This window comes from Ammospiza caudacuta, chromosome 8, assembly GCF_027887145.1.
Source record: "Ammospiza caudacuta isolate bAmmCau1 chromosome 8, bAmmCau1.pri, whole genome shotgun sequence".
Taxonomy (NCBI): Eukaryota; Metazoa; Chordata; class Aves; order Passeriformes; family Passerellidae; genus Ammospiza; species Ammospiza caudacuta.
Genome location: NC_080600.1, coordinates 37668230 through 37693754, shown reverse-complemented (window position 1 = coordinate 37693754; position 25525 = coordinate 37668230). Strand labels below are relative to the sequence as shown.

The following is a 25525-nucleotide window of genomic DNA, read 5'->3' as shown; positions in this document are numbered from 1 at the left end:
CAAATAGTTCACCTGTGCCAAAGAGTAGTGCAACAGAATCCTACCTATTCTCACATTTTCTTATTGTCTGAACTGGCATAATTAACATTTCACTATTTATGCAATTCTACTAAAATTTAAATTGATTTGCTGAGAAATACTGTATTTGCAGCAGAAGTTGGCAAGGAATACTTTTATTCCTGTCCTCTTTACCACATTTTCTTGCTACCAGATGCAGCTTGGTTATTGCTATATTTGTACTTCAGCTCTGATATTCCTACAATAAATTATCTTTATTGTTGAAGGAGGTGTGTGGTTTATTCTTGAGCTGTCTGTGCTCTGTGGCTGTTAGTTGTAGCCTTACTCATTTGCTGCATTTGTGTAAGGAGTTCTACTGCAACAGTAGGTTATTGTGCATTCCAATTGATTTCAGGCCTCAAACTGTTTTTTAAAAACATGATTAATGTACTGAAAGCAGTTGGCCTCCAAGAATCTGCAAAAAAGAAAGACTTGTTTTGTAAACCTCAGTTCAAGCAATTATCAATGAGTATTGAATGGAAAAAAAAGTCTTTGAGCAAAAACTGACATTATTTTTAAATTAGAATTGTGTGTTAGTTGTCTGCAAATAAATGTCTTTGCCCAGCTGCAAATCACAGACATTAAGGTCTCACAATCATGAGTTGCCACTAAAAATAATTGTCTCCCTGCCTTTTTATTCCTTTGTAAATCTGTGCAGACTTGGGCCTTTGTTTTGTTTTATTTTCTTCCTATGTTTTCTTTGCTCCATCCCTAACAGCTGGGGCGGGGAAGTTGCAAAGCAATTGCAAATAGATAGTTTGTTGCTTATAAAAATGGAGTTGTGTAAGAATTAATTTAAATCAATTTTTTACCTCAGTTGAATGAAACTGCAGAAATTAGTAGCCACAGGAATTTATACTGGCAGTCAGTGAGCAAACAGCATTATGCTGTGGTTCTGAAAATATCAAACATTTTATCATTTTTGGCCAGCTCCACTAACTCCAGAGTAGCTACCACTAAAAAAGCAGTTCTGTATTACTTGGAAAGATTTTTCTGGATCAAAATACAGAATGTTTTTATCTTGTTGAGTTAAATTTTCTTAAAGACACTAAGACCTGGAAGATCTTTCCAATTTTTTCCTGGAAGGAGTGCTATATTTGAGTCACACAGTGCAAAGGTACATATAGAATCCCAGAATGGTTAAAATACCTTTAAGAAATTCATGTAAAAAATGGCATTTAATGTTTACAAAATGTAAATATGCTGAACAGAATTTACTATTTATGACTGGGGACTCAGAGTTGTCATTGTCTTTACACATAGTGGCTTTGCCAAGTGACTCCAAAATGGGCAAAGAATCAAATTCATTTTCTAATACTTTAACTGGTACAATTGGTGGGGAAGAGGGAGTGTCTGCTTCTATTTCAAAACAAATGTGACAGCTCAGGAAAGCACATTTTTGAAATCAATCTAAAATACAAATAATCCTTAATCATGAAGCACAGAAGTGTTGCTGTTTCTGAAAGACAAAAGAAAATTGAAGATACTCTTCTTGCCTTGGAAGTGTCTCTTATGATTACAATTAATCCATCCCTGGACCTAGGCAGAAATTCAGTTTTGTAATTGCAAGTTCTGCAGTAATGCCAGCAAACATATTTGGAAGAATTCTTGGACTTACTTTCAGTTCATACCAAATTCATTTTTTGTAGGTGATATCTGGAGGAATGAAGTCACCTTTTTTTCCTTTCATTGGTTCTGTAAATCCAGAATTTTAATTTATAGTAAACAATTTGTAAGTATTAGTTTATGTATTATATTTTGTATTAATTTCTGCTTTTCCTCCCCTTTTTTGTTTCCTCTTTAGGTGTATGATTGCTGATGAGGTGAGTGATGTTCCTGTTCCTCTAACACTGTCTTTTCTGGTGTTAATGCACTTGGTGCAGATGTGACTTTTTTGTTTGAGAGTTGTGGGCAGAAAGGCTGGTAATAAAAGAATCCTAATTTGTGTGATAGTCAGCAGATATCCTGAAAATACCTAAGTGAGGGAAAAATTGGAACCTGACATAAGTTTAGAAGAATCCTTGAGAAAACTTAAAAGGTTACTTTTAATTGTAGGTTAAATCTCCTGTACTGTTACATTTTAAAAACACTGACTCAGTTGATTTTTTTTAAGTGCTTTATAATTGCATAGTGAGCTATTTTTAGTGCATTATTAGACATTCCTGGCCCAAAAAGATTTTTAACAGATATGGTTTCCAAAGATGAATTTTTTTAAGTGCTCTCATCAAGTAGTAATAGTAAAATTTATTGTATCCATACATTTAAAAATATATGTTGTATTCCTTATCAAGGAAATCTGAGTCCAGCATTTCTTCCCCCAGATAAAATATTTTTGTAATAATGTTCTTGAAGTATTGTCAGTACAAAACCTTTCTGAAAAAGAGAATTGCTGTAGTCTCACAATTCTAATTTGGGTTTTCTTGACACACTAGGAGGGAGAGGGAGATGGATTATTGGGATTTAAGCATCTCCTCATACTATAAAAATCTCATTACATCTGGAGATAAACTATCCTGGCATAGAATGCAAAATATCTGGGAGCTGTGGAGAATACAAAAGTATTCAGGGGAAGAGAAAAAGGGAAGCTTGGGAAAAATCAAAATATCAGCAGTAGCTATTTTTTTATTAAAACAGTTTATTTCCAGCCTTGAACTAGAAAATGAGCTGTGCATAATTATGTTAGCAATAAAAAGTCCTGGAAGATACATTTATTCCAAAATAAAAGTTGTATATTTTGTAATGACAATAGGTGTGGCACTGGAAGAATATTGTGCACTGGTGTGTATCCTGTGCTTTTTGTCCTATCTCTAAATAAGAAAATGTTGGTAAAATTAAATATCAGTATTGTGAGCTTGTATGTAAGAAGAAATTATGGAGGAAAACTCAAGGTCAGAGAATTACTGTACATATCCCTGGATTGTGTAACTATGTAAGAATTAAAGTAAGATAAAACCAGCATTTTTAGAAAGGTGATATCCAAATATGTTTCTATTTCTTCTCAGAGTGGGGACAGACAAAATTTTTCCCCTAAAATTTCAGTGTCATCCATTTCCATGCTGGAGAAAAATGGGTTTATATCAAAACCCAAGACCATAATATTTTCTCCAGTTTTTCTAGTCTCTCTCATTGTTACCTAGCTGCTGATCAGCTCTGTGGGATCTGCATCCAGCCCTGGGTGTGCTGATGGTAAAAGCCTTGCTTTTATTCTATATTCATTTCAACCCAGTGTCACCAGGGCCTGCACAGCCTGAATTAGGGCACAGCCATGGCAGCAAACTAAAAATTAGTCTTTTTTTTTTGTTGTTTGTTTTCACTTGGAGTTATTTTCAGATAACCTAAAAACTGCTGGTGACACAAGGGAAAAACTTGCAGGAAAATTTTAATGAAAACTTGGCAATTTTGAATGAAAACTGAGTATCACTGTAGCTTTCCTGTTATTTTCTTTCTAGTAATAGTAGAAAAATTCATTGTTTTCTTTTGTACTTGGGCAATCTCTTTATTACATCATTAAGTCAGTCCATTTAGACTCAATACTGGACATGTAAGTTGTTTTATGTCTCACTGCTGGGAGTAGCTAGGTAGCAGCAAATCCACTCAGATGTCCACTGGACTGCATGGAAAACCTGCCCAGAGCATTGTAAGGCTCACCTCTGCTTTGGTGTTTCACAGGAGTTAGGAATTATCTCTTGAGAAAATAGCTGCATTCTTTGATAAAATTTTGATGTGGGGGGGAAAGTGTGTGATATTTTTTAAACAAAGCCCTAAATTATGAATCTTAAAATCATCTGTTGCCATGATTATTCACAGATGGGAGCATTCCCACCTTGGCAATAGGAAGCATGTACCTTCCTGTTAAATGTAGATCTTTTGAATCCTCCCCATGTGTGTCCATCTGAATTCTCCCTCTCTCTGGGCTGTCCCATCTGTGGTGCAGGCCAAGGACAAACCATCAGCCCTGCTGAATCAGAGCAGTGGTTGCTTTTTGTTGACCCACTGGGTCAAACCCAGAGCTCTTCCCAGGTCTGTGTTCCTCACTTGCCTATGCAACTGAGGACAAAGTTGTTGTTATTGTAAGAAGGCATCCTGTAGTTTTCTTTCCTTTGCATAGTCTTTTAAAAATGTTTTTAGTAGCTTCACAAGTTAAAGTGTTTGATTTCTTTAGTCTCTCCTATTAAGACTCTGAACTGAAAATCTTTTGAGATTAATGGAAATGCTTCTTCTGACTTTGATGAGATAACCAGATATAGTACATGTATTAATACATTTAACTAGGAAAATCTTGTTTCATAAAAGATGATCTGTGGTAACAAAGTGATAATTGAATACATGCTATGTAAGTAGCTCTTTGACTGGGTTTCCTTTATTTGGTTCTGTCTTTGCAAAATCTTTTGGGCTCTTCTGAATGAAATGTGCTTTCTGAGCAGAGACTTGTGGTTTTAATGTTCTTTTCTTTTCTTTTCCCAGATGGGGCTAGGAAAAACCATTCAAGCAATTGCCATTTCATATTACTATAAACATGAATGGCCTCTCCTAATTGTAGTGCCTTCCTCTCTGAGATACCCTTGGGTGGATGAGATGGAGAAGTGGATTCCAGAGCTCTCTCCAGATGACATTAGCATCATTCAGAACAAAACTGATATTGGGTGAGTAGTTTGTTGTTCTTCTCTAGAAAGGCTTGCTCACCACCCCCTGCTCAAGCAGAGCTACCCCCTGGGCTATCAGAAACACCCCCTGGGCTATCAGAAACACCCCCTGGGCTATCAGCCACTCCTCCCAGTTTTCTGTTCTTGTGTTATAGTAGTTACTCGTTTTCTTTGAAGTTGAGGCATCTGCTTTTTGCAAAGTAGCAAATGCTTGTCTGCTGAAAATTAGATTACTTCAGTGTGTCTCAAATTGAACATACACAGTTATTTCTCAATTCTGATGAATTCATTAGCTTCTGTAAAACATTTTTGGAGAACTTCTGGTGTACATTACAAAATAAGGAAGTAATTACTGTTAGAATTCCATTTAGCACTCTGAGGAAATTTGTAAGTTCAAGTAAGTAATCCCTAAATAACTGAAAAGGTCATCGTGCCCTACGCTTTCTATCTTTAGATTTAACAGCATGAATTCATCAGAGAGGCTGTGGCTTGGCTGTTATTAGGATAACTCTCCTACTACCCTGAATTGCAAGGGTGGTTTTTGTCTGCTTTACTGTAAATGACTTGGTTGACTTTATGCTAATGTTTAGATGTTGTTCTAAAATTTTGGTGTGAGGGAGACTGATCTTCATCTTTTCTGGGAATATCAGAGAGTGACTTGACTGCCAAGATGTGCTGCTTGCAACCTTCCTGGTAACCCCAGAAATCCAACTGAAAATGCATTTTGAAAGCTTCATCAAAGGGTAATTCCTACTGATAGTCAAAATTGAAATTCATCATAGGAATTTGGAAACTAAAATTAGCTTTCTTTTTAAAGGTATTTGTCTGAAAGGCACTCAGTGCTTATAGTGCTGGCATAAAGGGGACATGTGGACTAGGCAAAATGATGGGACAGTTAAATGGCAGATGAAATTCTATTCCTTTTAAGATTTTTTAAAAGGACTACTCCTAGACCTTAACTATTATTACTTATATTCAAAAAGAAGAAAAGATGAAAACTTGGGTTTCTGCTCATTTAACTCCCAGGAGGTTTCCTAGCTATAAGTGAGGTTGCTGTTGAACTAATTAATATTTTAACATTAGAAAGTGTTTCATGCATTTGTAAGAAAATGCAAAAACACAGCTGCCAAATTTGGTTTAGCATTTTGTTAAATTCTGCTTCCATATGTTAAACTTTGATTTCTCTCAGTTTAATACTTTGCTTTTCTTCAAAACTTCCAAGTTTACTGCTTGAGTGTTAACTTCTTGATTAAAACAGGTTAAAATAAACTTAGGCATCAGTTTGTAATTTCTGGCCAAATTTGAAAATGGAAGTTTCTTGCATAATTTGGTTCCACTAAAATAAATAAGTTTATTTGTAATTTTTTTAATGTCCCCTTCAGAAAGAGTAAGGCAGTTTTGTGCTTTCCTGGTTGCTCCATTTATCTGTACAGTGACAGCCAGAGTCTGCAGTGCCCACAGTGCCAGTGCTCAAACCACTGCCCTTCCATATCCAGGAGCAGGAATGTGTAGCTGCATTTACTTTCTTCCTCTTAAATCCTCAAGGAAACTTCAGCTTGTTTGGTTTCTTGATCTCTTGTACTGCAGACCAAACAGAAATGATGCCAGCAGGGCAGTGGTGTCTGACAGATGGGTGGACCAGCTCTGACCCCATCCTGGTGATTGTGTGTCTAACAGCTTTGAGTTCCTGTGCTGCACCTGAAGGGCCACAGTGCTCTCTAGTGATTTTAATATCAGTTCATGCCTTGGACCTGTATACATCTTGAAATTTGTTACAAAAAATTCATTTTCAATTAAATACTATTTTTTCATCCTGTGTTATGTTGACTCTCTGCTTCCAGATGTTTTTGTTTTCCTCTTGTTCTATTTGAGCAAAAAAGCTGGGTAGCAGCTCTGACAGGAATGGTTTTTCCAGGTGCTGAGGTTCAGCCCAGTCTGTGCTTTCACAGTGCCCAAATACTCAGGGACAGTCTGATGAACCCTCTCAGGCTGCTGCTGAGGGGACTCTCTGTACCCAGAGCAGTAGAAAGCTTGCACAGAGACATTATTACTTCATCTGTTTGGGTGCTAATTAAGGTCTTGGCTTGTGTGTAACTTTTTGTCCACAAAGTGGATTTTTACAATGGGATGCCCCTGGAAAAGAGGACAGGGTGAAGCAATGCATCCAGATAAATGAAATTCCTTTGAAATGCAATGTGTGTCCTCTGAAAATGGTTATGAAATGTGTGTGGTTGAGAAGTGTGAGATGTTTTAAACACCAAAAGCTGTTGTTGTTAGCCTGACAGCCCACATGTCAATCAATCCAAAAGGAGACACACATCCCTTCTGAGATTAGTTTTTTATAATCTCTCTGCTATATGAATTGTCCTACAATAAAAATTTACGAAAAAAGCTTGTGGCTTTTCTCTTCCAGGGGAATATCAACGAGCAAAGTAACAATCCTGGGGTATGGGCTATTAACATCTGATGCACAGACCTTGGTGGACACTTTGTACAGGCAGAAGTTTAAGGTGGTTGTGATTGATGAGTCACACTACATGAAATCCAGAAATGCCACCCGTAGCAAGATTTTACTGCCAATTGTTCAGAAAGCTCTCAGAGCTGTTCTCCTTACTGGAACTCCTGCTCTAGGAAGACCTGAAGAGGTATTTGACATGCTGTGTTTTATTTGGTTTGGGTTTGGTTTTGTTTGGTTTTTTTTCAATGATAGTATCAGTAATAAATGTTCAGTTTTGTAGTTTCCTTGAATATATTCAATTACAGGCATTAGGACATCAAAAGTTGCACTGGCTGCATCAGGAAGGACAAGTATAAGAAACCTAAGCAATTTTGTTTGAGTTGATTTACAAACTTGTTTCAAGCTTGGGCACTGGTGAATTGAGACAGTGTTTCTTGTAAGAAATTAATCTTTCATGTAACAGACTGATAGTTGGATGAAAACTAAAAAATAAAGAGCCTGAGCAGAGAACTGCTTGTTTCTCCTGGGTAGGGGAGTCTTTGGTGTGCAAGATCTTGTAATAAATCTTCTACTTCATCATCTGATAAAGAAAGCCCTTAGTGTCACTGGTCTGTTGGATATTCCTAATGTTCACTTCAATGGAAAAAAATACAGGCTGTGCTTGTTGCACATCCAGAATGACAAATTTTCCTTTGAAGGAAGTTCAGCTTATGGAACTGGGGAGGAGCAGAGAGGTAACAAAAACCCTCTTGGGTTTTATACTGAACCCAAGACAGCTGCCTTTATTTCTCAAATGTAAGGGAAAAATGGGTATATAAGTATATAAATAAATATAAGAGCTGATTTGAATTCAGGGAGCTTAAAAGAGTTATATAAATAATATTTTATACTTCAGAATTCCTTACTGTGTAAATAGAACTTATGCCAAGACACTTTATGAATTTAATTTGTTCAAAGAGTTTATAACTTGAGGTAGATATTTGTGGTATGGAAAAGGCCTTGGTATATCATGAGTACTTACCTAAAAATTTAATATGAATATTTATGTTTGTGGGTGTGGATAATTACTAAAATTTCCTGTGCAATGACATTGCAACCAGCCCTGGATGAAGAACTGAAGTTAGAAAGTGTTCTGCCTTTATATAGTACATGGATACTGAGACCAGTATCATTGTTAAAGGTCTTTAAAGGAAATTCCATGCAACCTGTCCTTGACCACAGCAATGGGATCAAAATTCATGACCAAATGGAAAACAACTTAACAACTTGAGATATTTTTTAGTGATACTGATGTTCTTCACTGGCTTACAAGGCAGAGTATAAAAAGCATTAGATGTCTTTAATCAGTTTTGTGTCACAAGCAGAATCTTTGTATAAAGTCTTTAAATGTATAGAAAATTATCTCAGAAGCCAGGGAGCTTTGACAGTGTAACAGCTTGTAAAGCAGGATTCCTCCTGCTTAAGGTCATCTAAACTGGTATTTGCCTCCTGCTATTCAGCAGGAAAAAAAAAAAAAAAAAGTGGAATTTCTGGTCTGCATTGATATTGCCCATTTTTTTGAAGTAAAACTTAAGAATTGAGTAGGTTTTTCATGTATTTTAGGAAGCAGCCACTCATGCAATACCTGCACTGAAGCTTTGCAGAAGCCCATGTACCTGGCAAATGATAAAAACTGTATTTAAGGGATAACTTCATCTCATCCATGTTTTCTTGTTGAATGGGAATCTTTTCCAGGCTGTCAGTGCTGTTACAGTGCTCTGAGTGCTCTGTTCTTTCAGGGCTTCCCACAACTGTCCTCTCTGAAGCCTCCTGTATCCTGTGGAACTTCTTTTGCATGCAGGCCAAGCTGTGTGGGTTTTGTGCAAATATTAAATGTAAACTTAGCACAAGAACCATGTATTGATTATTTCTGATTAGTCTTCCATTCACAGGCAATTTTAAATTTTTCACTGTTGCTGTTTTATTTTTTATACAGCTCTTCATGCAGATTGAGGCACTGTTTCCAAGAAGGTTTGGAACCTGGAATGAATATGCTAAAAAATACTGTGATGCTCGTGTCAGGTATTACTGCCCTTGCTTATTTACATTCTTATTTACATTTACATAAGCATCTTTGATTTTTCTTGCCAAGTGAGAGAATCAGTAGGTAGCATCTCTACTGCTCTATCACACTATCTTGCTTTGAAACCCAGGATCAGCAACCATCTCCTCCATCAAAAAGCATTGGGAAAAGGATGACACTGATTAAATAAATTAATTAATGCTGTTAAAGTTTGAGATAAAGTTGAAGCATTCTGTGAAGTAAAATTATTTATATACTTACTGTTGTTAGTATGAGCTGTGGAGGTTTTACCTTCAGAACTGGAGTTTTTGACTCTCAGTCATAAACTCATGGTCATGTAATAATTTATATCTTTCTTTATTATGGGATCCAGGTTTTTTGTGACCTCACCACATTTGGGTGGGAAAAAAGGTCCAGTACTTGTCTCTATATTTCACAGGCTGACTGTCTCAGCTAAAAATTTCATATCTACAACTTTGCATGTATCCAGAATAACAGATTTTTGTCAGCTAAATTGGCTAGCATTTAGATTTAATTTTTACAATAATAATTACATGGTTTCATTTTCATAAAACTTGTTTTCCTCCCTCCATCATATGCACTTTATCAGTATTTAACTTCAAATAACATGGAAGATCACTGTCTAATTTTCAGACGGAGAAATGCTATTTTTTCCACAGTGTTTTGACTGAATGCATCTGTAATTTTCACACCACAAGTGTGCGTGGGTACAGCATGGTTAGCTACTCAATCATAGATGATTATCTTATTTTTGGAATACCATAAATGTAATAAAAATCAAGTTCAGGCTTTGGCAAGCTTTCAGTGAGTAACTTTTTCTTCATGACTTGGCCTGAACAAAACATCCTGTGGTAATAAACTTGATAGGATTATTTTATGCAGCACTTCCTGTGAAAATTTGGGTGGTTTTTCCTTAGGTATCCATAGACACCTGTTTTAAAGATGAACTCCAAACTATTTCTGTGAGGTTTAGCATGCCATTTCTGTCTTATCCCTGATGCTGAGGGTGGAGGAAGGAAACCTTTATAAGGACAGATATATAAATAGACCAAGGAAGGGATATGAGCAAAAGATGTTGCTGTCTCCATCTGTGCCATTCCCACTTCACCAGTGCAGAAGTGACTCCCTCAGCCCCTTTCCCAAATGATTCTATTCAGCTAATTAGAACACTGTTGATAAAGTTAATAAGGCTTGAAAATCTCTAAATTATTGTGGGGGGGTTTGTGGCTGTTTGTTTGTCTTTTTATTAAAATTACATGCTTTTAACACACACTTCTAGCTCTGGAAAATGCTACCTGGGCTTTTGTCCAAATCTGTCATGTTCATTATTTTATTGTCTCCTGGTGATGCTGACAGAGAAAAGCTGTTGTTCCTGCTGCAACACTTCCTAAACAACAAAGCAAAGAAAGAATAAGGAAGATTGAGTTAATAAATTTGTTCTCTTTTCAGCCTTTAGCTTCCTAATGTTAGACCTTCTTCCTCTATTTAACTTTTAAAGATGATAGCTTAAGCTTTAAATCCTGTCTCTGACAGTAACTAAGAAGGAATTCTTAGGGAGGGTAAAAAAGGAATATTAATGGTGATATTTGCAGTTTTCATGATGGCTTTCCTGTCTGTAATATAATAAAGATTATTCTCATGGTGGTGTATTCTTCTCATTAGTCCATTGAAACAGGAGTTCCAAAATTAAACCTGAACCTTCTGTTTCCTGTGGACAGTGAAATATGGGAAGGTGGGAACAGACAGAGGATTGTGGGCAGGTGATGGGCAGTGACTCCTGCAGGCAGTGGTGGCTGCTGAGAAGTTGAAGCACACTTTAATATCCAATGGTGTGCTTTAAAATTGATTATGTACTGAAGATTTCTATTGAATTTGGAAGATCTCATGTTTACACTCTGTATTGATTTATCATTTCCAGATTTTTTGGTAAAAGAAGGCAATGGGATTGTAGAGGAGCTTCAAATTTAGAGGAACTACATCAACTTTTAAGTGAAATAATGATCAGAAGACTGAAGAATGATGTCCTAACTCAGCTGCCCCCCAAAGTCAGGCAACGTATTCCATTTGACCTCCCACAATCTGCAGCAAAGGTAAAATTTCCACTTTTGTTAAAAATAAATTTTTAATAAATGGAAATATCTGTGTATGGATATGTATTTCTATGTATGCATGTGTACTATATGTAGTTATAAGGATTGTGTGAGTATAAAGCAGAGTATCTCTGTTACTGTTTTTAAAAATATAACACAAAGAACACTAATACTGATAATCTGATAATTAAAAATATATAATTGATAATTATAAATATATCATTTGATAAAATGATTTTTTTTTTTCTAATTCTAGTACAATCTTCTATCTTCTTTTCCCATAGATTTTGAATCCCACATATACTTTTAACCAATTTTGGTAGAGTTCTCCAAAATTCCTAAACATTTCACACTTAAAACATGCCTGTACTCTGTGTCTAACCACTGGTCTCTCCTGCCAATTAGAGTCTGAATGCCACTTTTGCAGAGTGGGAGAAGTTGATGAGAGGTCTGAGATCAGATGCCACTGAAAGCCACTTTTCTGAAGTCATGAGTCTGATCACACGCATGTATAAGGAAACAGCCATTGCCAAGGTGAGCTGCAAGTCTTTCCTTAATATCCCTAAATTATCCAGTGTGTGTTTTTAACCTCATAAAATTGGTTTTATTGGCCAGAATACGAGATGAGGTTATTTGGTTTGTTTTATAATCATGACATGGAGAAACACTCTCTTTTTCCCTGTATGGAATAAGAATGGAATAGGCAGAACCCCATTACAATGAAAAAAGAAATCTGAAGACCAGTGCAATGTGTATTGCATTAACTGTTGATCACTGATAAATTTTGTTATTAACTGTCATCATTGCTGTAATGGCTTTTGCAAAAGATACTGCAAATTACATTTGACACAAAAGAATTCTATGAATGCTTAAAGAGAGCAATATTTTATGATTATGGTATCGTGAACATATCAAATTTATTCTTTCAGTTTTGATATATGGCTTTGTGTGTGTGGATACAGAAGTTCTGATTAAATATTATCTTGTCTGTTTGAAATATGTTTGTTTTTCTCAAATACGGATTAAAACATCAGATAATGATGTCTGAATTAAAAGGGGGTTTATCTACATCTTAATGTGGAAGAAGTGCCATGTAATTATATGATCTTTTGAGGATAAATGTGTGTTTTTTCGCTCTGTGAAGGAGTAAGTTAGGTTTCTCAAAGACATCAAGTTGTGATATTTTTTTAAAACAAAATTAATCTGAATTATTTGATTCTTAGCAATGTCAGTGTTTGATAAAGTGTTACATAGATAACAAAAGATATGGAAATTTACCTTTTCATGTTACAAGGAATTGAAAGACATGAAAATAAAAAATGTCTTTTTGAACTTTTTGTGTGTCTCACTAATGAAAACACTCACTGCAGGCAGGAGCAGTCAAGGACTACATCAAAATGATGCTTGACAATGACAAACTGAAGTTCCTCGTCTTTGCCCATCACCTGAGCATGCTGCAAGCCTGCACAGAGGCAGTGATAGAGAGCAAGGTAAAGCCTGCACAAATGTGCACACAAATTCACCTGCACTTACACAAATGGCTGGGTTTGAACTCAGCAGAACTGCACACGAGTACAGCAGTGGAAGGACTTTATGTACAGATCAGTGCCACTGGATTAAAAGGGATCATGTGGTTCTGAAGAACTGCTTTGTGTTCCAGGATTATGTAAACACACTTGTATCTGGTATTGTTATTATTACTACTATTAAATCAATGCTGTAGGCAATTGTTTTCCAGATTTTTCAGTTTGCTTCTGTCTATTTTTGAGGGGTATTAACTGCACACTATCATCTCACCTGAATGTTTAATTCAAAACAGTTAAAATGCTTGCAAACAGCTTTCACTTTATTTTGATCATGGACTCTTAACTATTGCTTGGGAATGGTGGCTAACTTTGTTATTTTGTATTTTTATTCTTTTTAACTGTTTGGAATTTTTAAAAAATGGTGTCAGGGTAAGTCTGTGAAATATTCCATTTTAAGATCCCATGTTCATTCTGTCTTCTGCTTTTGCAAACAGGGAATACAAAGTCTACACTTCTATATAGAGAGAGTTAATTTTAAGTTGAAGGGCCAAAGAGTGCCGGTGTATCCCAATCCCCATAGCAGGAATAGAACAGTCCTTTTCCTGTTTTTACTGGGGGACAGGGAGGGATTGGCTCTGAAAACAGGCACTGAGGATGTCATTTAGTGTCTGTTCTGATGTCACAGGCTCGCTACATCCGCATTGATGGGAGTGTTCCCTCTGCAGAGAGGATTCACCTCGTCAATCAGTTCCAGAAGGACCCCGAGACCCGCGTTGCTATTTTGAGTATTCAGGCAGCTGGTCAGGTAGGGCAGAGCAGAAAAAATGAGAACTTAAACACTTGAAGAATATAGCTACTGAAATCATTGGTAATGAAGTGGTTTACTGAAGGCAGTTTGTGCAGTTTGCCCTTTGTAGACCCTGTGTTCATTTCTTTGCACTGATCATGTTAACTGTTCTAAGCCTCTATTGAATTTGTTTGAGCTAAATGATGATAAGCAGCAGTATCTCATTCTTGAATAATTAGAAAAACTCCATTTCTCTAAAAGCACTAGATTAACAAGAAATAGATGTTATTCCATAAAGAAAAGCAATGTGCAGTCTTTGCACAATGTTGAAATATTTTTTGAATCTGAGGCACAAGGAGGAATCAGTAAAATAAACCCATCTTCTCTTGAGGACCACCTCTTATTTCCATACAAAGATGTCCTGTACAACCTGTAGCTTGTTAAAGCTAAAGATAATCAGCTTTTGTGTGTGGTATCTTTTTTTTAAAGAGTGCATCTACTTATTCTGCTTAGGGTTTAACATTCACTGCTGCCACTCACGTTGTGTTTGCTGAATTGTACTGGGATCCAGGCCACATTAAGCAAGCAGAAGACAGAGCACACCGCATTGGGCAGTGCAGCTCAGTGAACATTCACTTCCTGATTGCCAAGGGAACCATGGACACCTTCATGTGGGCCATGCTCAACCGCAAGGTGCGTGTGCTTGGAAAACAATCTGAGATATTTTTTAGTGACACTGGTGTTCTTCAGTGGCTTACAAGGTAGAGTATAAAAAGCATGAAATGTCTCTAATCAGTTTTGTGTCATAAGCAGAATCTTTGTATGAAGTACACAGTGCTGTGGGGCTGAGGAGGCAGAGCTTGCTGGGCTGGGGCTGCACTCCAGTGCCACAACAGTCTTGTTTGTCTGGAACACTCTCTGAGACAGTGATATACCCACACTTGCTGATCATCAAAGTGTCTGTGTTTGTTCTGATTTAGTCTTTTCTAGCTTTTTGCTCTTCATTCAGGATGCAAAGATAATGAGTGTTTGTCAAGGGGAATGGGAGGGATCCTATCCACAGGAGATGGTTGTTTTATCTTCCAGCTCTTCATTGCTGTTGTTTCTCAGTCTACAATTTTCAGGCATTCAGGCATTCTGCTCACTCATAACAGCTAGAATTTGTTGTGAGTTGTTTTATTTTAATGGAATGAATGTTATGCCTAAACTAAGCTTCCTTTCTGAGAGGAAAAGGCATTCTCAGATAATTCTTTTTCAGTAGATCCAAGATTACACTAATCTTTTCTTTGGTTGCCATTTTCCACAAGTATCACCCAATTGTTGTTATGGTTTAGGTTGGAAAGGTCCTTAAAGCTCATCCTGCCTGGTGCATTATGAATCTCCTCCTCCTGAGTTGGGGCTCAGTAATTCAACATCAATTTACCTTACATGTTCTGTCACTAAATAATTCTGCCTGTATTTGGCTCCACATGCCAAGCAAAACATGTTAAGACTGTTAGAGGGTGTACAGAGTGTATATATTCTCTTTTATCTTCAATAAATACTTTTCTATAATAAAATAAATTTTGTGTACAGCTTCACTGGTTGCAGTGTGCTAAATACAGCAGTTACCATTATTGTGTTCCTGCAGGCCAAAGTCACAGGCAGCACCTTGAATGGCAAGAAAGAGAAAATGCAGGCTGAAGAAGGGGATAAGGACAAATGGGAGTTTTTGAGTTTTGCTGAAACCTGGACCCCAAATGAAAATCTAGAAGATCCCCAAAATGAACTTTTATTTACGCATGTAAGACTTGAAACTTTGTTTTTTCTGTTTCCTTTAATTTTAAAAAAATTGTAGCAGCCATTTGCTTTAGCTTTCTGTGCACTTCAGACATTACTAATGGAGAAGCATCAAATAAATAGAAAAAAGTAATGTAAATTCATTTAAAAACTTAGGTGAAGTTGGGAAAAGTGCTCTATGGGGAATAAATGTCATCTACATCTTCTGATGGGTCCTTATGTTATGTTTAGGTGACTGAGCCACCCTCATAATCAGATAAGACCAAGTAATTTCTGTTCAAATCACATCTTTGCTAACTGTGCTGGATTAATTGGAATAATATTTAAAACAGTGTAATGAAAATCTTCATAAAAAGCACACAGCTTATCAGTTCTGTGTATCTGTTGTCTGGTAGTGCCATTTCAGAATTTCCAGGAGAATACTGAAAATACATTTCTGGAATCAGAAGAGGAATGTTGAATTGCTTTTTCTGCTCACTGTTTGTTCTTGAAGTTATCTTTTGTTAAAGATATCTTTTGTTTAGCAGTTTCTGATGCAGTCACAAGTGGGGTTTAGAGGTCTTTTCCAACCTAAATGATTCTGTGATTCCTATTCCTTTCCTCTCCCCAGTTTGAGAAGGACAGACAGCACGACATCCGTTCCTTCTTTTCCCCCAAATCCTCCATGGAAAAGAAACGCAAAAGATTTTCTAGTGATGAATTGTTATACAATGATTCAGAATCTTCTGCAGGCACAAAAGAAGAGGGTGCAGAGAAGAGCAATGAAAACCTGGATTCCACAAGGATAAGTGAGGTACAGGCAGTTTGTGATGAAGATACTTGTGAACATGAAGCCAAAAGAGCAAAGAGCATAAGTGGATCGACCCCAGTCAGCTCCAGTAATAAAAAGAAAACACCTCTGAATGGAAAAAAGCCTTCTTTGTTTCCAGAAGAAAACAGTGCACTCCGTCCTTGTGGCTTAAATACTTCAAGTGAAATTACAGATTTAAATGAAGTTTGGCACTGCAGTGCCTGCACTTACACTAACAATGCTCTGCTGCCTTACTGTGAGATGTGCCATTGCCCCCAGAGCAGGGATGGTGAGTAAGGGGTGCTGCAGAGGGAAAGGTGCAGTTTTCTTTTCAGTGGTGATCAGGCTCAATAAATACAATTTTTTAAACTTATGACTACACAGAAGTCCAGGAAAATATGATACTCCTTAATCTTGCTTCCCCCAAGGATCTTTCACATGAGTCTAGCTTGAAACAAGTGAAAAATACCCATAAAATGTTAACAGGTTATAAATTCCATAAGGAAGATGATATCCTTTGTTTTGTTTGCAGCAAATGCCCTCTCATCTTCCTTGAGGTTTATGGTTATTCTGAATACAATTAAACAGCAATACTTTTCTTCACCTTTCAAAACTAAGCAGTGGGGTGTTGGAGTTTTATTAACCTGAGCATTGTGTATTTGTCATGAGAGACATTATCCAGAAAACATGGCTTCTCTTTCTCCACCAGCTCACAGTAGATTTGTTTTACTGAATTTATTTAAGCTATCTGGAAAATTAATGAAGCATTTTTATACATAAATGCCAATATTTGTCATTTCAGTTGCAAAGCAATTGGTAAGGTTCTTTTTGCTTCCTTTTTTATTTGTTTAAATCTCTGGGCTTGTTCAAATAAGGACAACTTCTGAATTTCACAGCTATAAATCAATGCCTTGGGAAACTACTTTGTGTGTTTATGGTATACAGTAACTGTATATAATATAGAGTTGCTAACTGCATTGTTTATTTCATATATATTAATCTGGGCACTCGGGATTACAAAAATTAAAAGCTTTGTTCCATGTGTTTGTTCTCCTACCATTAAAGCTAGCTCTAACTTCCTAAGTGGTTGCAGCATAATAATATTAGAGAATGCAGTGCCATTTCTTTGTATTTCAGAGATGAGTTCCTGTCTCAGGTGTGGTATTAGGTGCCTGCCAGGTAACACAAATCATTGCTTTGCTTCTTTGTCTTTAGGTGAGAGAAATGGTGAAGCTCCCAGGAGCCAGACTGAGGAAGAGGAGCCCAGGAGAGATGGAGAGAGAGCAGAGGGCAGTGCTGAAGGCAGAAGAGGAAATTTGGGGGAACTGGGGCCCCAGAAATCTCTTGAAATCAGAGAACAGGAAACTGTTGGCACTGAAAAGGAAGAAAGTGAAAAAGAATGTGGAGAAGGTAAAGTGGGACTCTGAAAGAACAGTTCTATCCCATTGTGAAACTGGTTTAAATGCCTCTGGCATGAAAAATGTCTTTTAAACAAAAACTTGCACCTCTGAAACACTGAACTACAAACACCAGCATGGGACTTGCTCATTCTGGCCTGGGCCATTTGTTGAATTTGGATGCTGGATAAGCCCAGCCTTTCCACACAGTTCCTGGAGCAAACCAGAGCTGACTGACTTCAGTACTGACAAACCAGCAGCTGGCAGTGTGGATGCTTTTACTGCAACTCAGGACAGACAGGCAAACAGATGATGTGTCATCCAGGAGAAACAGAAAAATAAAATACACAAATACCTTCAGAGCTTGCTGCTTGAGCTCTGCACCTTATGTTGTTATGGAATTAGATAAATATTAAATATTATTTTTAATGTCAGAGTAGAATTAATGAATAAAGATCTTTAATGCCAACATTTTTTCTGTTGTAGATAAATCAGACACATTCCAAGTATATGGTGGGCTTATGTTCTGTGCAAGCAGGAATACTGACAGAATCCACCTCTATACAAAGGTAAAACTGAAATATGCATGGGTATTGTTATTTAAAATTGCAAAGGAGAATGTTGCTCTATGAAATGTTTCTGTATGCTCTCCTTTGCTGTGTTTGCTGTAAAAGCATTAACATTTTTGTATTAACTGAAATGTTCAAAAATTAGGTAGTTTATCATTCTAGTTCTTTTTCTCAATGTAATTAAGCAATAATTCCTTAGATAAATAAATCCCAACAATTCTCTTGTTTTACAGAATTGGGCTAATATGTTAAATCATCTGGAATAGAAATTCCAGTGACAGCTGTTTAAAATTCCTTTTTTATTATTAGTGTCTTACCACAAAATAACTTGCGTAGAATAGCATTCAAAATTAAAATAAAAAATGACAGTAAATCCTGACACTCTAAGTAAATGAAACATTGCCACCAATCTTCAGAAAGCTCAGCATTGGTGCTATGTGTAAGTTAGTAATTTCTTTAATAAAGCCCATTATTATTAATTAATTGGGTACAGAAACCAGCAGCTGGGAATCTTCCAGGTCATTATTCAAGAGGAGGTCAGGATTTGCCAATTTCTTCTTTCAAGTGATAGGAAAGTTCAGTGGGAAGATTTCTTCCAATTCACTGAGTGAATCAGTGTGTGCAGGTGCCACTGAAGCAGCACAGATAACTGAGGGCAAGCCTTTGAGATAAGACATTTCTGTGAGGCTGATGCAGCTGGGAAAAGTCAAAAAGAGTCTAAAAGTCCTCTTATATCTGAAAATGTTTTATATGTACTTAAAGTGTATGCTGCTGCCTAGCTTCACATGTTGTATTCAGACAAAGATGCATTTGGGGTGGGTTTTGGACAATTGTCTAGTTTGGGTTTTGCTGGGATTGGAGATTCATGGTGCCACATACTGCACAAAACCTGCTGAATGGTGAGACCCCAGGGAATTCTGCTTCTCCTGTCAAATGCTTGTGCATAAGTTCCTTGGCATCAGTAAGTTCCTTGGCTAGATGTACCCACTGGACAACTTATTCCTTTAAAAATTAAGTGGAGAACTTCTTCAGACATTAAAAAGAAGTATGATAAACAGTGTTCAAGAATTCTTATTTTAAATTTTAATGAAGTGACATTCTCCTATCTCTAATCATTCATTTCCCTTAGAATTCAGTCAAGAGGATTGTAATTTCTGTTTAATATAAGGCAGTTTGTGTGTCTGAACTATCTGCAAGGAAAAATCAGATCTATTAAAAGTTAAAATGTTCAGCCTTGTTACTTTTAGGTAGATTAATATGAATAATCTTCCTTGCATTTTTGCTGTTATGTCTGTGCCTTATTGTTAATTCTGGAAAAATTTGACCTTGAGGGACTAAATTTAGTAGGAAGGGAGGAGAATTCACTTGCAACAGATTACTTTTCTACATTGTGCTACATTGCATCTGTAAACAAAGCTGTTTGTTTGTCCAGGATGGTGAACCACTGCATCATAATTTCATTCCACTGGACATACAGCTGGATAACTGGGAAGATTTACCAGAGGCTTTCCAGCACAAAAAGAATCGTGCATTGGTAAGAACAAGTTCTACTGGCACAGCAACATAATATTTAATGCAGAAGAAGATTACTTGCTCTTACAAAAATAAATGCAGAATACTGCCAAGCCTTGGGATATAGGCACAGTTTCATCAAAGCAATCTTACAGATGTTGGTGTGAATATTAATTATGGAGTCTGTTACTCTGGCAAATTATTGTGCCTCCTGTTCACATTGCAGTAGAAGGAATTAACCAGGCATCATTTCATTTCTCATTTACAGGATTAGTTTCTAACTTTCATAAGTCAACAAAATAACTTCTTAAAGGTTCAGAATTAAATGGAGCACACTCTAAATAAGAATGTTCTAGATGTATCAGAGCTGCAGGCCTGAGCAGGCCTTCACTCTCACTGTCCCTTTGGTCTGCTAACAGTTTTCAAACAGTCAGGCACAGCTCCACAGAGACATTCAGTTAATTTAGGAATAAAGATCCCATTCATAATGGGGTTTGAGAAGGACACTGCAAACACAAGTACTCAAGTAAGAAAATCCAGATTTAAACTGGATGGGGAAATATTTTCTGCTTAACTTAAAATCTGATTTTTCAAACAGAAAACCATCATGTAGGAATAAAACTGATTCTTTCTGTAGGTTCTCCAGCAAGGTTGGAGTTTAAATTTGTAATGGGGATACCTGACAGATTGAACCAGCTGTTGTGTGAAGCAGCTACTGAAGGGTTCCAGAGATGAGGGGTGTGAAGAGTTACTTGAAAGTACCATATCTGCTTGTAGGAGCTGTTTCCAGCCAGGCTAGAATGCATTAATCTGTGGCAAAGCCTGTCCTGATGCTGACTGTCATGTTCTCTGCCAGATCCTGAGGTTTGTGAAAGAGTGGACTCATCTAACAGCAATGAAACAGAAGATTGTCAGAAAAAGTGGTCAAATATTCTGTAGTCCCATTCATGCTGCAGAGGAGCTGTCTAAAAAGCAGTCAGTGGGCAGCAGCACAAAGAGGTATGTGGGGCTTGGTTTTAATTCCTCCTACTAGTTACTGCAGAAAGTTTGATTAATTTAATGTGGCCTTCAGTGGAATGATGCTAAGTGTGAACTGGACATTCAGTGATTGCTTGTCACGGTGACAGACAGGCAGGCAGGCATGTTGCTGAATCTGCTGGAAGTGTCTCCTTCCCTGCCCAGCTCTGTGCCCCATTCAGCAGCTGCTCTGGCTCTGCTGCACTGCATGTTTCAGCATCTGGAATTTGCCAGGTGTTTTTAAAGGAAAAACCCTGACCTCAGGACCACAACAGAAAAGTAAGGTCAAAGCATCTTGTTTCTCCCCACCTGGAAGCAGACATAAATCATTAGTTGCCATCAGTGAGATGATGTTTTATTCATAATTCACAGCCAACTCAAACCCTTTCCAGTTTTTGTTTTTTCTTTAAGCAGTTCTGTTCTCTGTGGATGACATTTGTCAAAACTGTGGCTCTTTATATTGAGTGTCACTGAAAAGGGCTGGTGTTTGATCCTTGTTAAAACCTAAATGTACCTTTGATTCCCTTTCTTTTTTTTCATGTGGTCTTCCTTGACAGACATTTGTAGCTTCATTGTTGTCATTGCTCTGCAGAGAACATGTCAGGCAAACCATCTAAAACCTTCTCATTCTCTTCAATCCCTACTGTTAAATTCCTCAGGGTGACTCTATTTTGGTGGTAGGTAAGAATGTAATAAATAAATAGTTTGTAATTCCAGTAGTATCAGAAGCAGAGGGTAATAAGTGTTTAACCTCTTGCCTGATTGTGTCCTTCCATGAAGTATAGGAAGAATCTGTGAATGGTGTTAGAAAACCTACCAGGACCTACAGCAGCCTTGTAGGGTGGGGTGTAGGGTTTGGCAGATGTTCAGTTGTCTGAATAGTGGTTTCTGTGAAGCAATTTTAAGTTTTTAACTAAGAGCAGTTGTGTTTTACAGGGTTTCACAGGAAGATAAAGCAGGGAGATCAAACTTAACTAATGGAGCAAGGAGTCCTCCAGAGCTTATCCAATGTCACTGAGACATCACCTAACTGAAACAAAATGCCTTTCAGGTTTCACTGGCAGGCAAACTGCAGTCATTTTTTAATTGTTATACACAAACCAAGTTACCTATTCACTGGTTAGAATTCACTTTTAGAAAAAGGTATTTAATATGGAAGTATATAAAGCACGTTTTGCCAAACTTTCTTCATTTCTCATCCAGAAAATGAGGAATGTGTGAAGAGAATGTGCTGTACCAATGTTGCTGCAGCCCAGAGTGCTGTTCCTCGGGGGAGGTTGCTCCCTGTGCTGACAGGATTTGTCACTCTCTCAGGTATGTGACCAGGGAGGATGTGGCAGCAGCCTCGCTCTCCAAGGCCAGCAGCAGTGGGGGCAGCGTTCGTCTCATCTCCAAAGAAATGGGGGCTTCTCTGGACAAAGGTGCTGCTCCTAAACCACCCACAAAGTAGGTTTATTAATGCAATAGCATAATTAAGTTATTTTGCCACGTCTTTTTTTAATGGTAGTAAAATTATTTGCTATGACTGTCTGCTTTGCTGAAGTACAGTAGTTAGATAAGAAACTTGCTGTAGTGCTAACGAGCTCTGTTTTATTCTTCTAACAATTTAGATTTCATCTGTTGTCTGCTGACAGAGCTGCTAATTAACTGAGTCTGACTAACATAAAACAAGAGAATAGTTATGTGATTCAGTTAGAGAAAAGAATGTTAGCTCAGCTCTCCTGTGAGGTCAACATCAAATTGAGGACACCGAATTTGCTCCTATTTTGCCTCAGAATTTAAAAAAAATGGGAACAAAGAAGTGAAAATTCTAAGGAATTGCCCTTTTAAAAAGACTTTATTAAACAAGCACTGTGTATTCTACTTTAAGTAGGAGATTCATAGCCAGCCATGGAGATTGTAAAGAGAAACCTGGATGTGTATGTGTACATGCCTGATAGAAATCACCACATCTTTATAAATACAGCATTATTTCAGCTAATAATTGAGTGTAGTAAGATGTGCAGAAGAAAAATTGCCTTGTTATATTGCCAAATTTTGTTTAAATAGAAATGTAAACCAAGTAAAGGATTTGCACTGTGCAGGTATCAATCTGAGCAAGGTGTTATTTCAGCTAAAATGATTTTTCAGAACATAAAAGATACCTAATTGAAATACAAAGCGCATAAACCCCCCATGAACTCGCTGCTGAATACATCACTTTTCCAGAGCTGTACTTTGTTCTCTGCCATCAGATTGCTTCCAGAACCTGGGAATGCTCCCTCAGCCCTCCCTGCAGGGCAGACTGATGCTGGAGGCCCCTCCCTGTCCCGAGGGTATCTGCAGGCCCTGGACGAGCAGGGGACCCCGCTGTGCCTGAGCTGCCAGCAGCCGACAGCCGAGCCCCCTGGCGGCTGCCCGGCCTGGGACACGCGCTTCTGCTGCCACGGCTGCCGGGAGGATTTCTGCATCCGCTCCAGCCAGGCCTACCTGCGCTCCAGGGTGTTCCTCATCGAGCACGGCGTGTGCCAGGCCTGCCACAACAACGCCCAGGAGCTTTTCCTCAGCGTCAGGGATGCACCCAGGAGCCAGAGGAAGCAGCTTCTGGAGAGCTCTTGGATGTCTCACCTTCCCCTTGGGCAGGTGATGGTTCTGGGGTTTCAGCTGGTCTGGGTATAGAGTTCAGAGACAGCCAAAAATGTTCTTACGGATTTAAGATAGAAAGGTAACTTAGCACCAACAACAGAACAAGAAAATCAAGTCCTTAAAAACAATTAAATTAACTAAATCCTGTTGTCTTCTACCATCTCTAAAAGGCATCAGAGCTCTGGTTCTGTAGGGAGGTGCATGTACAGCCAGGGCTGGCTGAAAGCATGCCAACTACTTAGAGTTGTTGCCTGTTCAGTGGGAGTAACTAAAAAATGGCAAGGCTGGCTTTCTTTATCCTGATGAAGACTGTAGCTAGCTACTTCTCAGAATTTCTTTGTTCCTACAGTAGCATGTCCATGTAGCTGAGGAGTGTCTCACCCCTGGCATGTGCTTTTGTGCTGCAGCTGAATGAGATGATCAGGAGCCCGGCCGAGGGGCAGTTCTGGCAGGCGGATCACATCCAGCCCGTGTACAGTGGAGGAGGACAGTGCTCCCTGGAGAACCTTCAGACCCTGTGCACAGCCTGCCACAGGGAGGTCAGTGTGTGCAGCCAGGAATGCTGGCCCTCTCACAGGGAACAGCAGGGGCAAACTGCACTTAGGCTCCTCCTCAGCCCTGCTCCAGAACCCCAGTGCTCACAGCCTCTCCCTCCCATACACCCAAGCTGGAAATGCAGCATTAAACTATTACAATATGACACTTTCCTCTGGCTTTGGGAAAATAATAATAAACATTTGCATTTCATCATGCTGTCTACTGCAAAGACAAGACTGGAATTTAACTGTGAGCTAATGCTTTCTGCTGGACATGTTTCCAAGTATCAATACTCACTGAACCTGTCTCTCTCTTTTGCAGAGAACTGCAAAACAGGCCAAGGAAAGAAGCCAACTGAAGAGAAAGTCTTTAGCTACAAAGTATGCCTGTGATATCACCAAATTTTTGGTGAAGAAGTAAAATGCACAGTACATTCAGGTACATTGTAATGGTGAAACCAATACAGTTAGTGTTTTCCTCTTGCACTGATTTAACAGAAATTGCTGATATCATGCTGTTGGTAGAGAGAAGAAAGTAAGGAATTAAACCAAATAAATTAGTACTTGATCATCATGTTTTTTAATGGCCCTGGTTTAAAGCTGAACTTGTGTGTATAACTTTAATGCCATTTTGGAGCATTATGGTTTCCTCTTGCAGGGTACTTAGGACTTCAAGAATTTAATGAAGTTCTGTTGAACCTGCTGGTGGTATTACAGGGTTCAATTGTATTGGGAACTTCATGGACCTAGAAGATGTCTTAGCTTTAATTCTTTTTGTTACTCACATACCAAAACCACAGAATAAAATACAGTGCTGATGACAAAAACTACCACAAGTGATTTGTTTCCTCTAGTGCTGCTCACCCACAGAAGGCTAACTCCTGGCAAGGGCCTGACTTACAGGATTTTGGCATTTAGAATTGATGTCAGTTGAATTCTGGTTTTATTTAAACCAGCTTGTATAGAAATGTTACTCAGGATAGGAAACATTAATATTAGCATTTATCTCATCAAAGGTCATTTCTGGGAAATGCTACAGTCAAATTCTCCTTAATGAGATTGCAGAGATACTGGTAATTTTGGACTGCTTACCTGGCTTGCTTTACAGTTACTTTAAATACATACAGTTCTTTTTCCTGATGATTTTTTTAATGCTCTGTCTCTCCTCCCCCCTGAATGCTGAGCTGTAAGCTTATAAAGCAGAGCTGTGCACAACACAGTGCAGGCCTGAAATTTCAACTACAGCTACTTAAAAGCTGAGTTATCCTTCTGAGAAAAATCTTGAACAAAGACTGTTTTTAAAGACAAGTTAGTTGCATGAGTGCACTATTTTCTACAGCCAAACTAACAGGCCTTTAGCTGTGTTGATGATGTTTGTGGTGTCTGAATATGATAAAGGAATCACCTCTCCCACACTTTAAATGACCAGGTAGGAATAGCCTGATAACCAAGTATGAGAGATTTTCAAGTTTCTGCAGCCTTTACAAGATGCCACACTGCAGTGTAATATTTCATTAGAGAGGAGGAAACCAGAAGTATTGGGGAAGAAGCTTAACCAAAATTTTACTTACCACTAAACCAGGAATTGTTTGTTTGGTGTAATTAATTTTAAAGAAGCCACACAGTTAAAGAGCAGCTACAGGTCTTATTCATACT

The 25525-nt window shown here is 37.9% G+C and overlaps 1 protein-coding gene across 1 annotated transcript in view; it reads left to right on the top strand.

Annotated features, from left to right (window-relative positions):
* Nucleotides 1–24748, top strand: part of ZRANB3 (zinc finger RANBP2-type containing 3) — a 39851-nt gene extending 15103 nt beyond the window's left edge. The window contains exons 3-21 of the mRNA XM_058809960.1: nucleotides 1862–1880; nucleotides 4522–4700; nucleotides 7114–7345; nucleotides 9134–9219; nucleotides 11160–11331; nucleotides 11737–11865; nucleotides 12702–12821; nucleotides 13543–13662; nucleotides 14158–14337; nucleotides 15275–15427; nucleotides 16034–16502; nucleotides 17429–17623; nucleotides 18097–18179; nucleotides 19612–19713; nucleotides 20548–20690; nucleotides 22023–22154; nucleotides 22943–23330; nucleotides 23741–23872; nucleotides 24192–24748. Coding sequence (XP_058665943.1) covers nucleotides 1862–1880; nucleotides 4522–4700; nucleotides 7114–7345; nucleotides 9134–9219; nucleotides 11160–11331; nucleotides 11737–11865; nucleotides 12702–12821; nucleotides 13543–13662; nucleotides 14158–14337; nucleotides 15275–15427; nucleotides 16034–16502; nucleotides 17429–17623; nucleotides 18097–18179; nucleotides 19612–19713; nucleotides 20548–20690; nucleotides 22023–22154; nucleotides 22943–23330; nucleotides 23741–23872; nucleotides 24192–24290 — 3133 coding nt within the window. The 3' untranslated portion in view covers nucleotides 24291–24748. The remainder of the gene's footprint in view (nucleotides 1–1861; nucleotides 1881–4521; nucleotides 4701–7113; nucleotides 7346–9133; nucleotides 9220–11159; nucleotides 11332–11736; nucleotides 11866–12701; nucleotides 12822–13542; nucleotides 13663–14157; nucleotides 14338–15274; nucleotides 15428–16033; nucleotides 16503–17428; nucleotides 17624–18096; nucleotides 18180–19611; nucleotides 19714–20547; nucleotides 20691–22022; nucleotides 22155–22942; nucleotides 23331–23740; nucleotides 23873–24191) is intronic.
* Nucleotides 24749–25525: the final 777 nt, after the last annotated feature.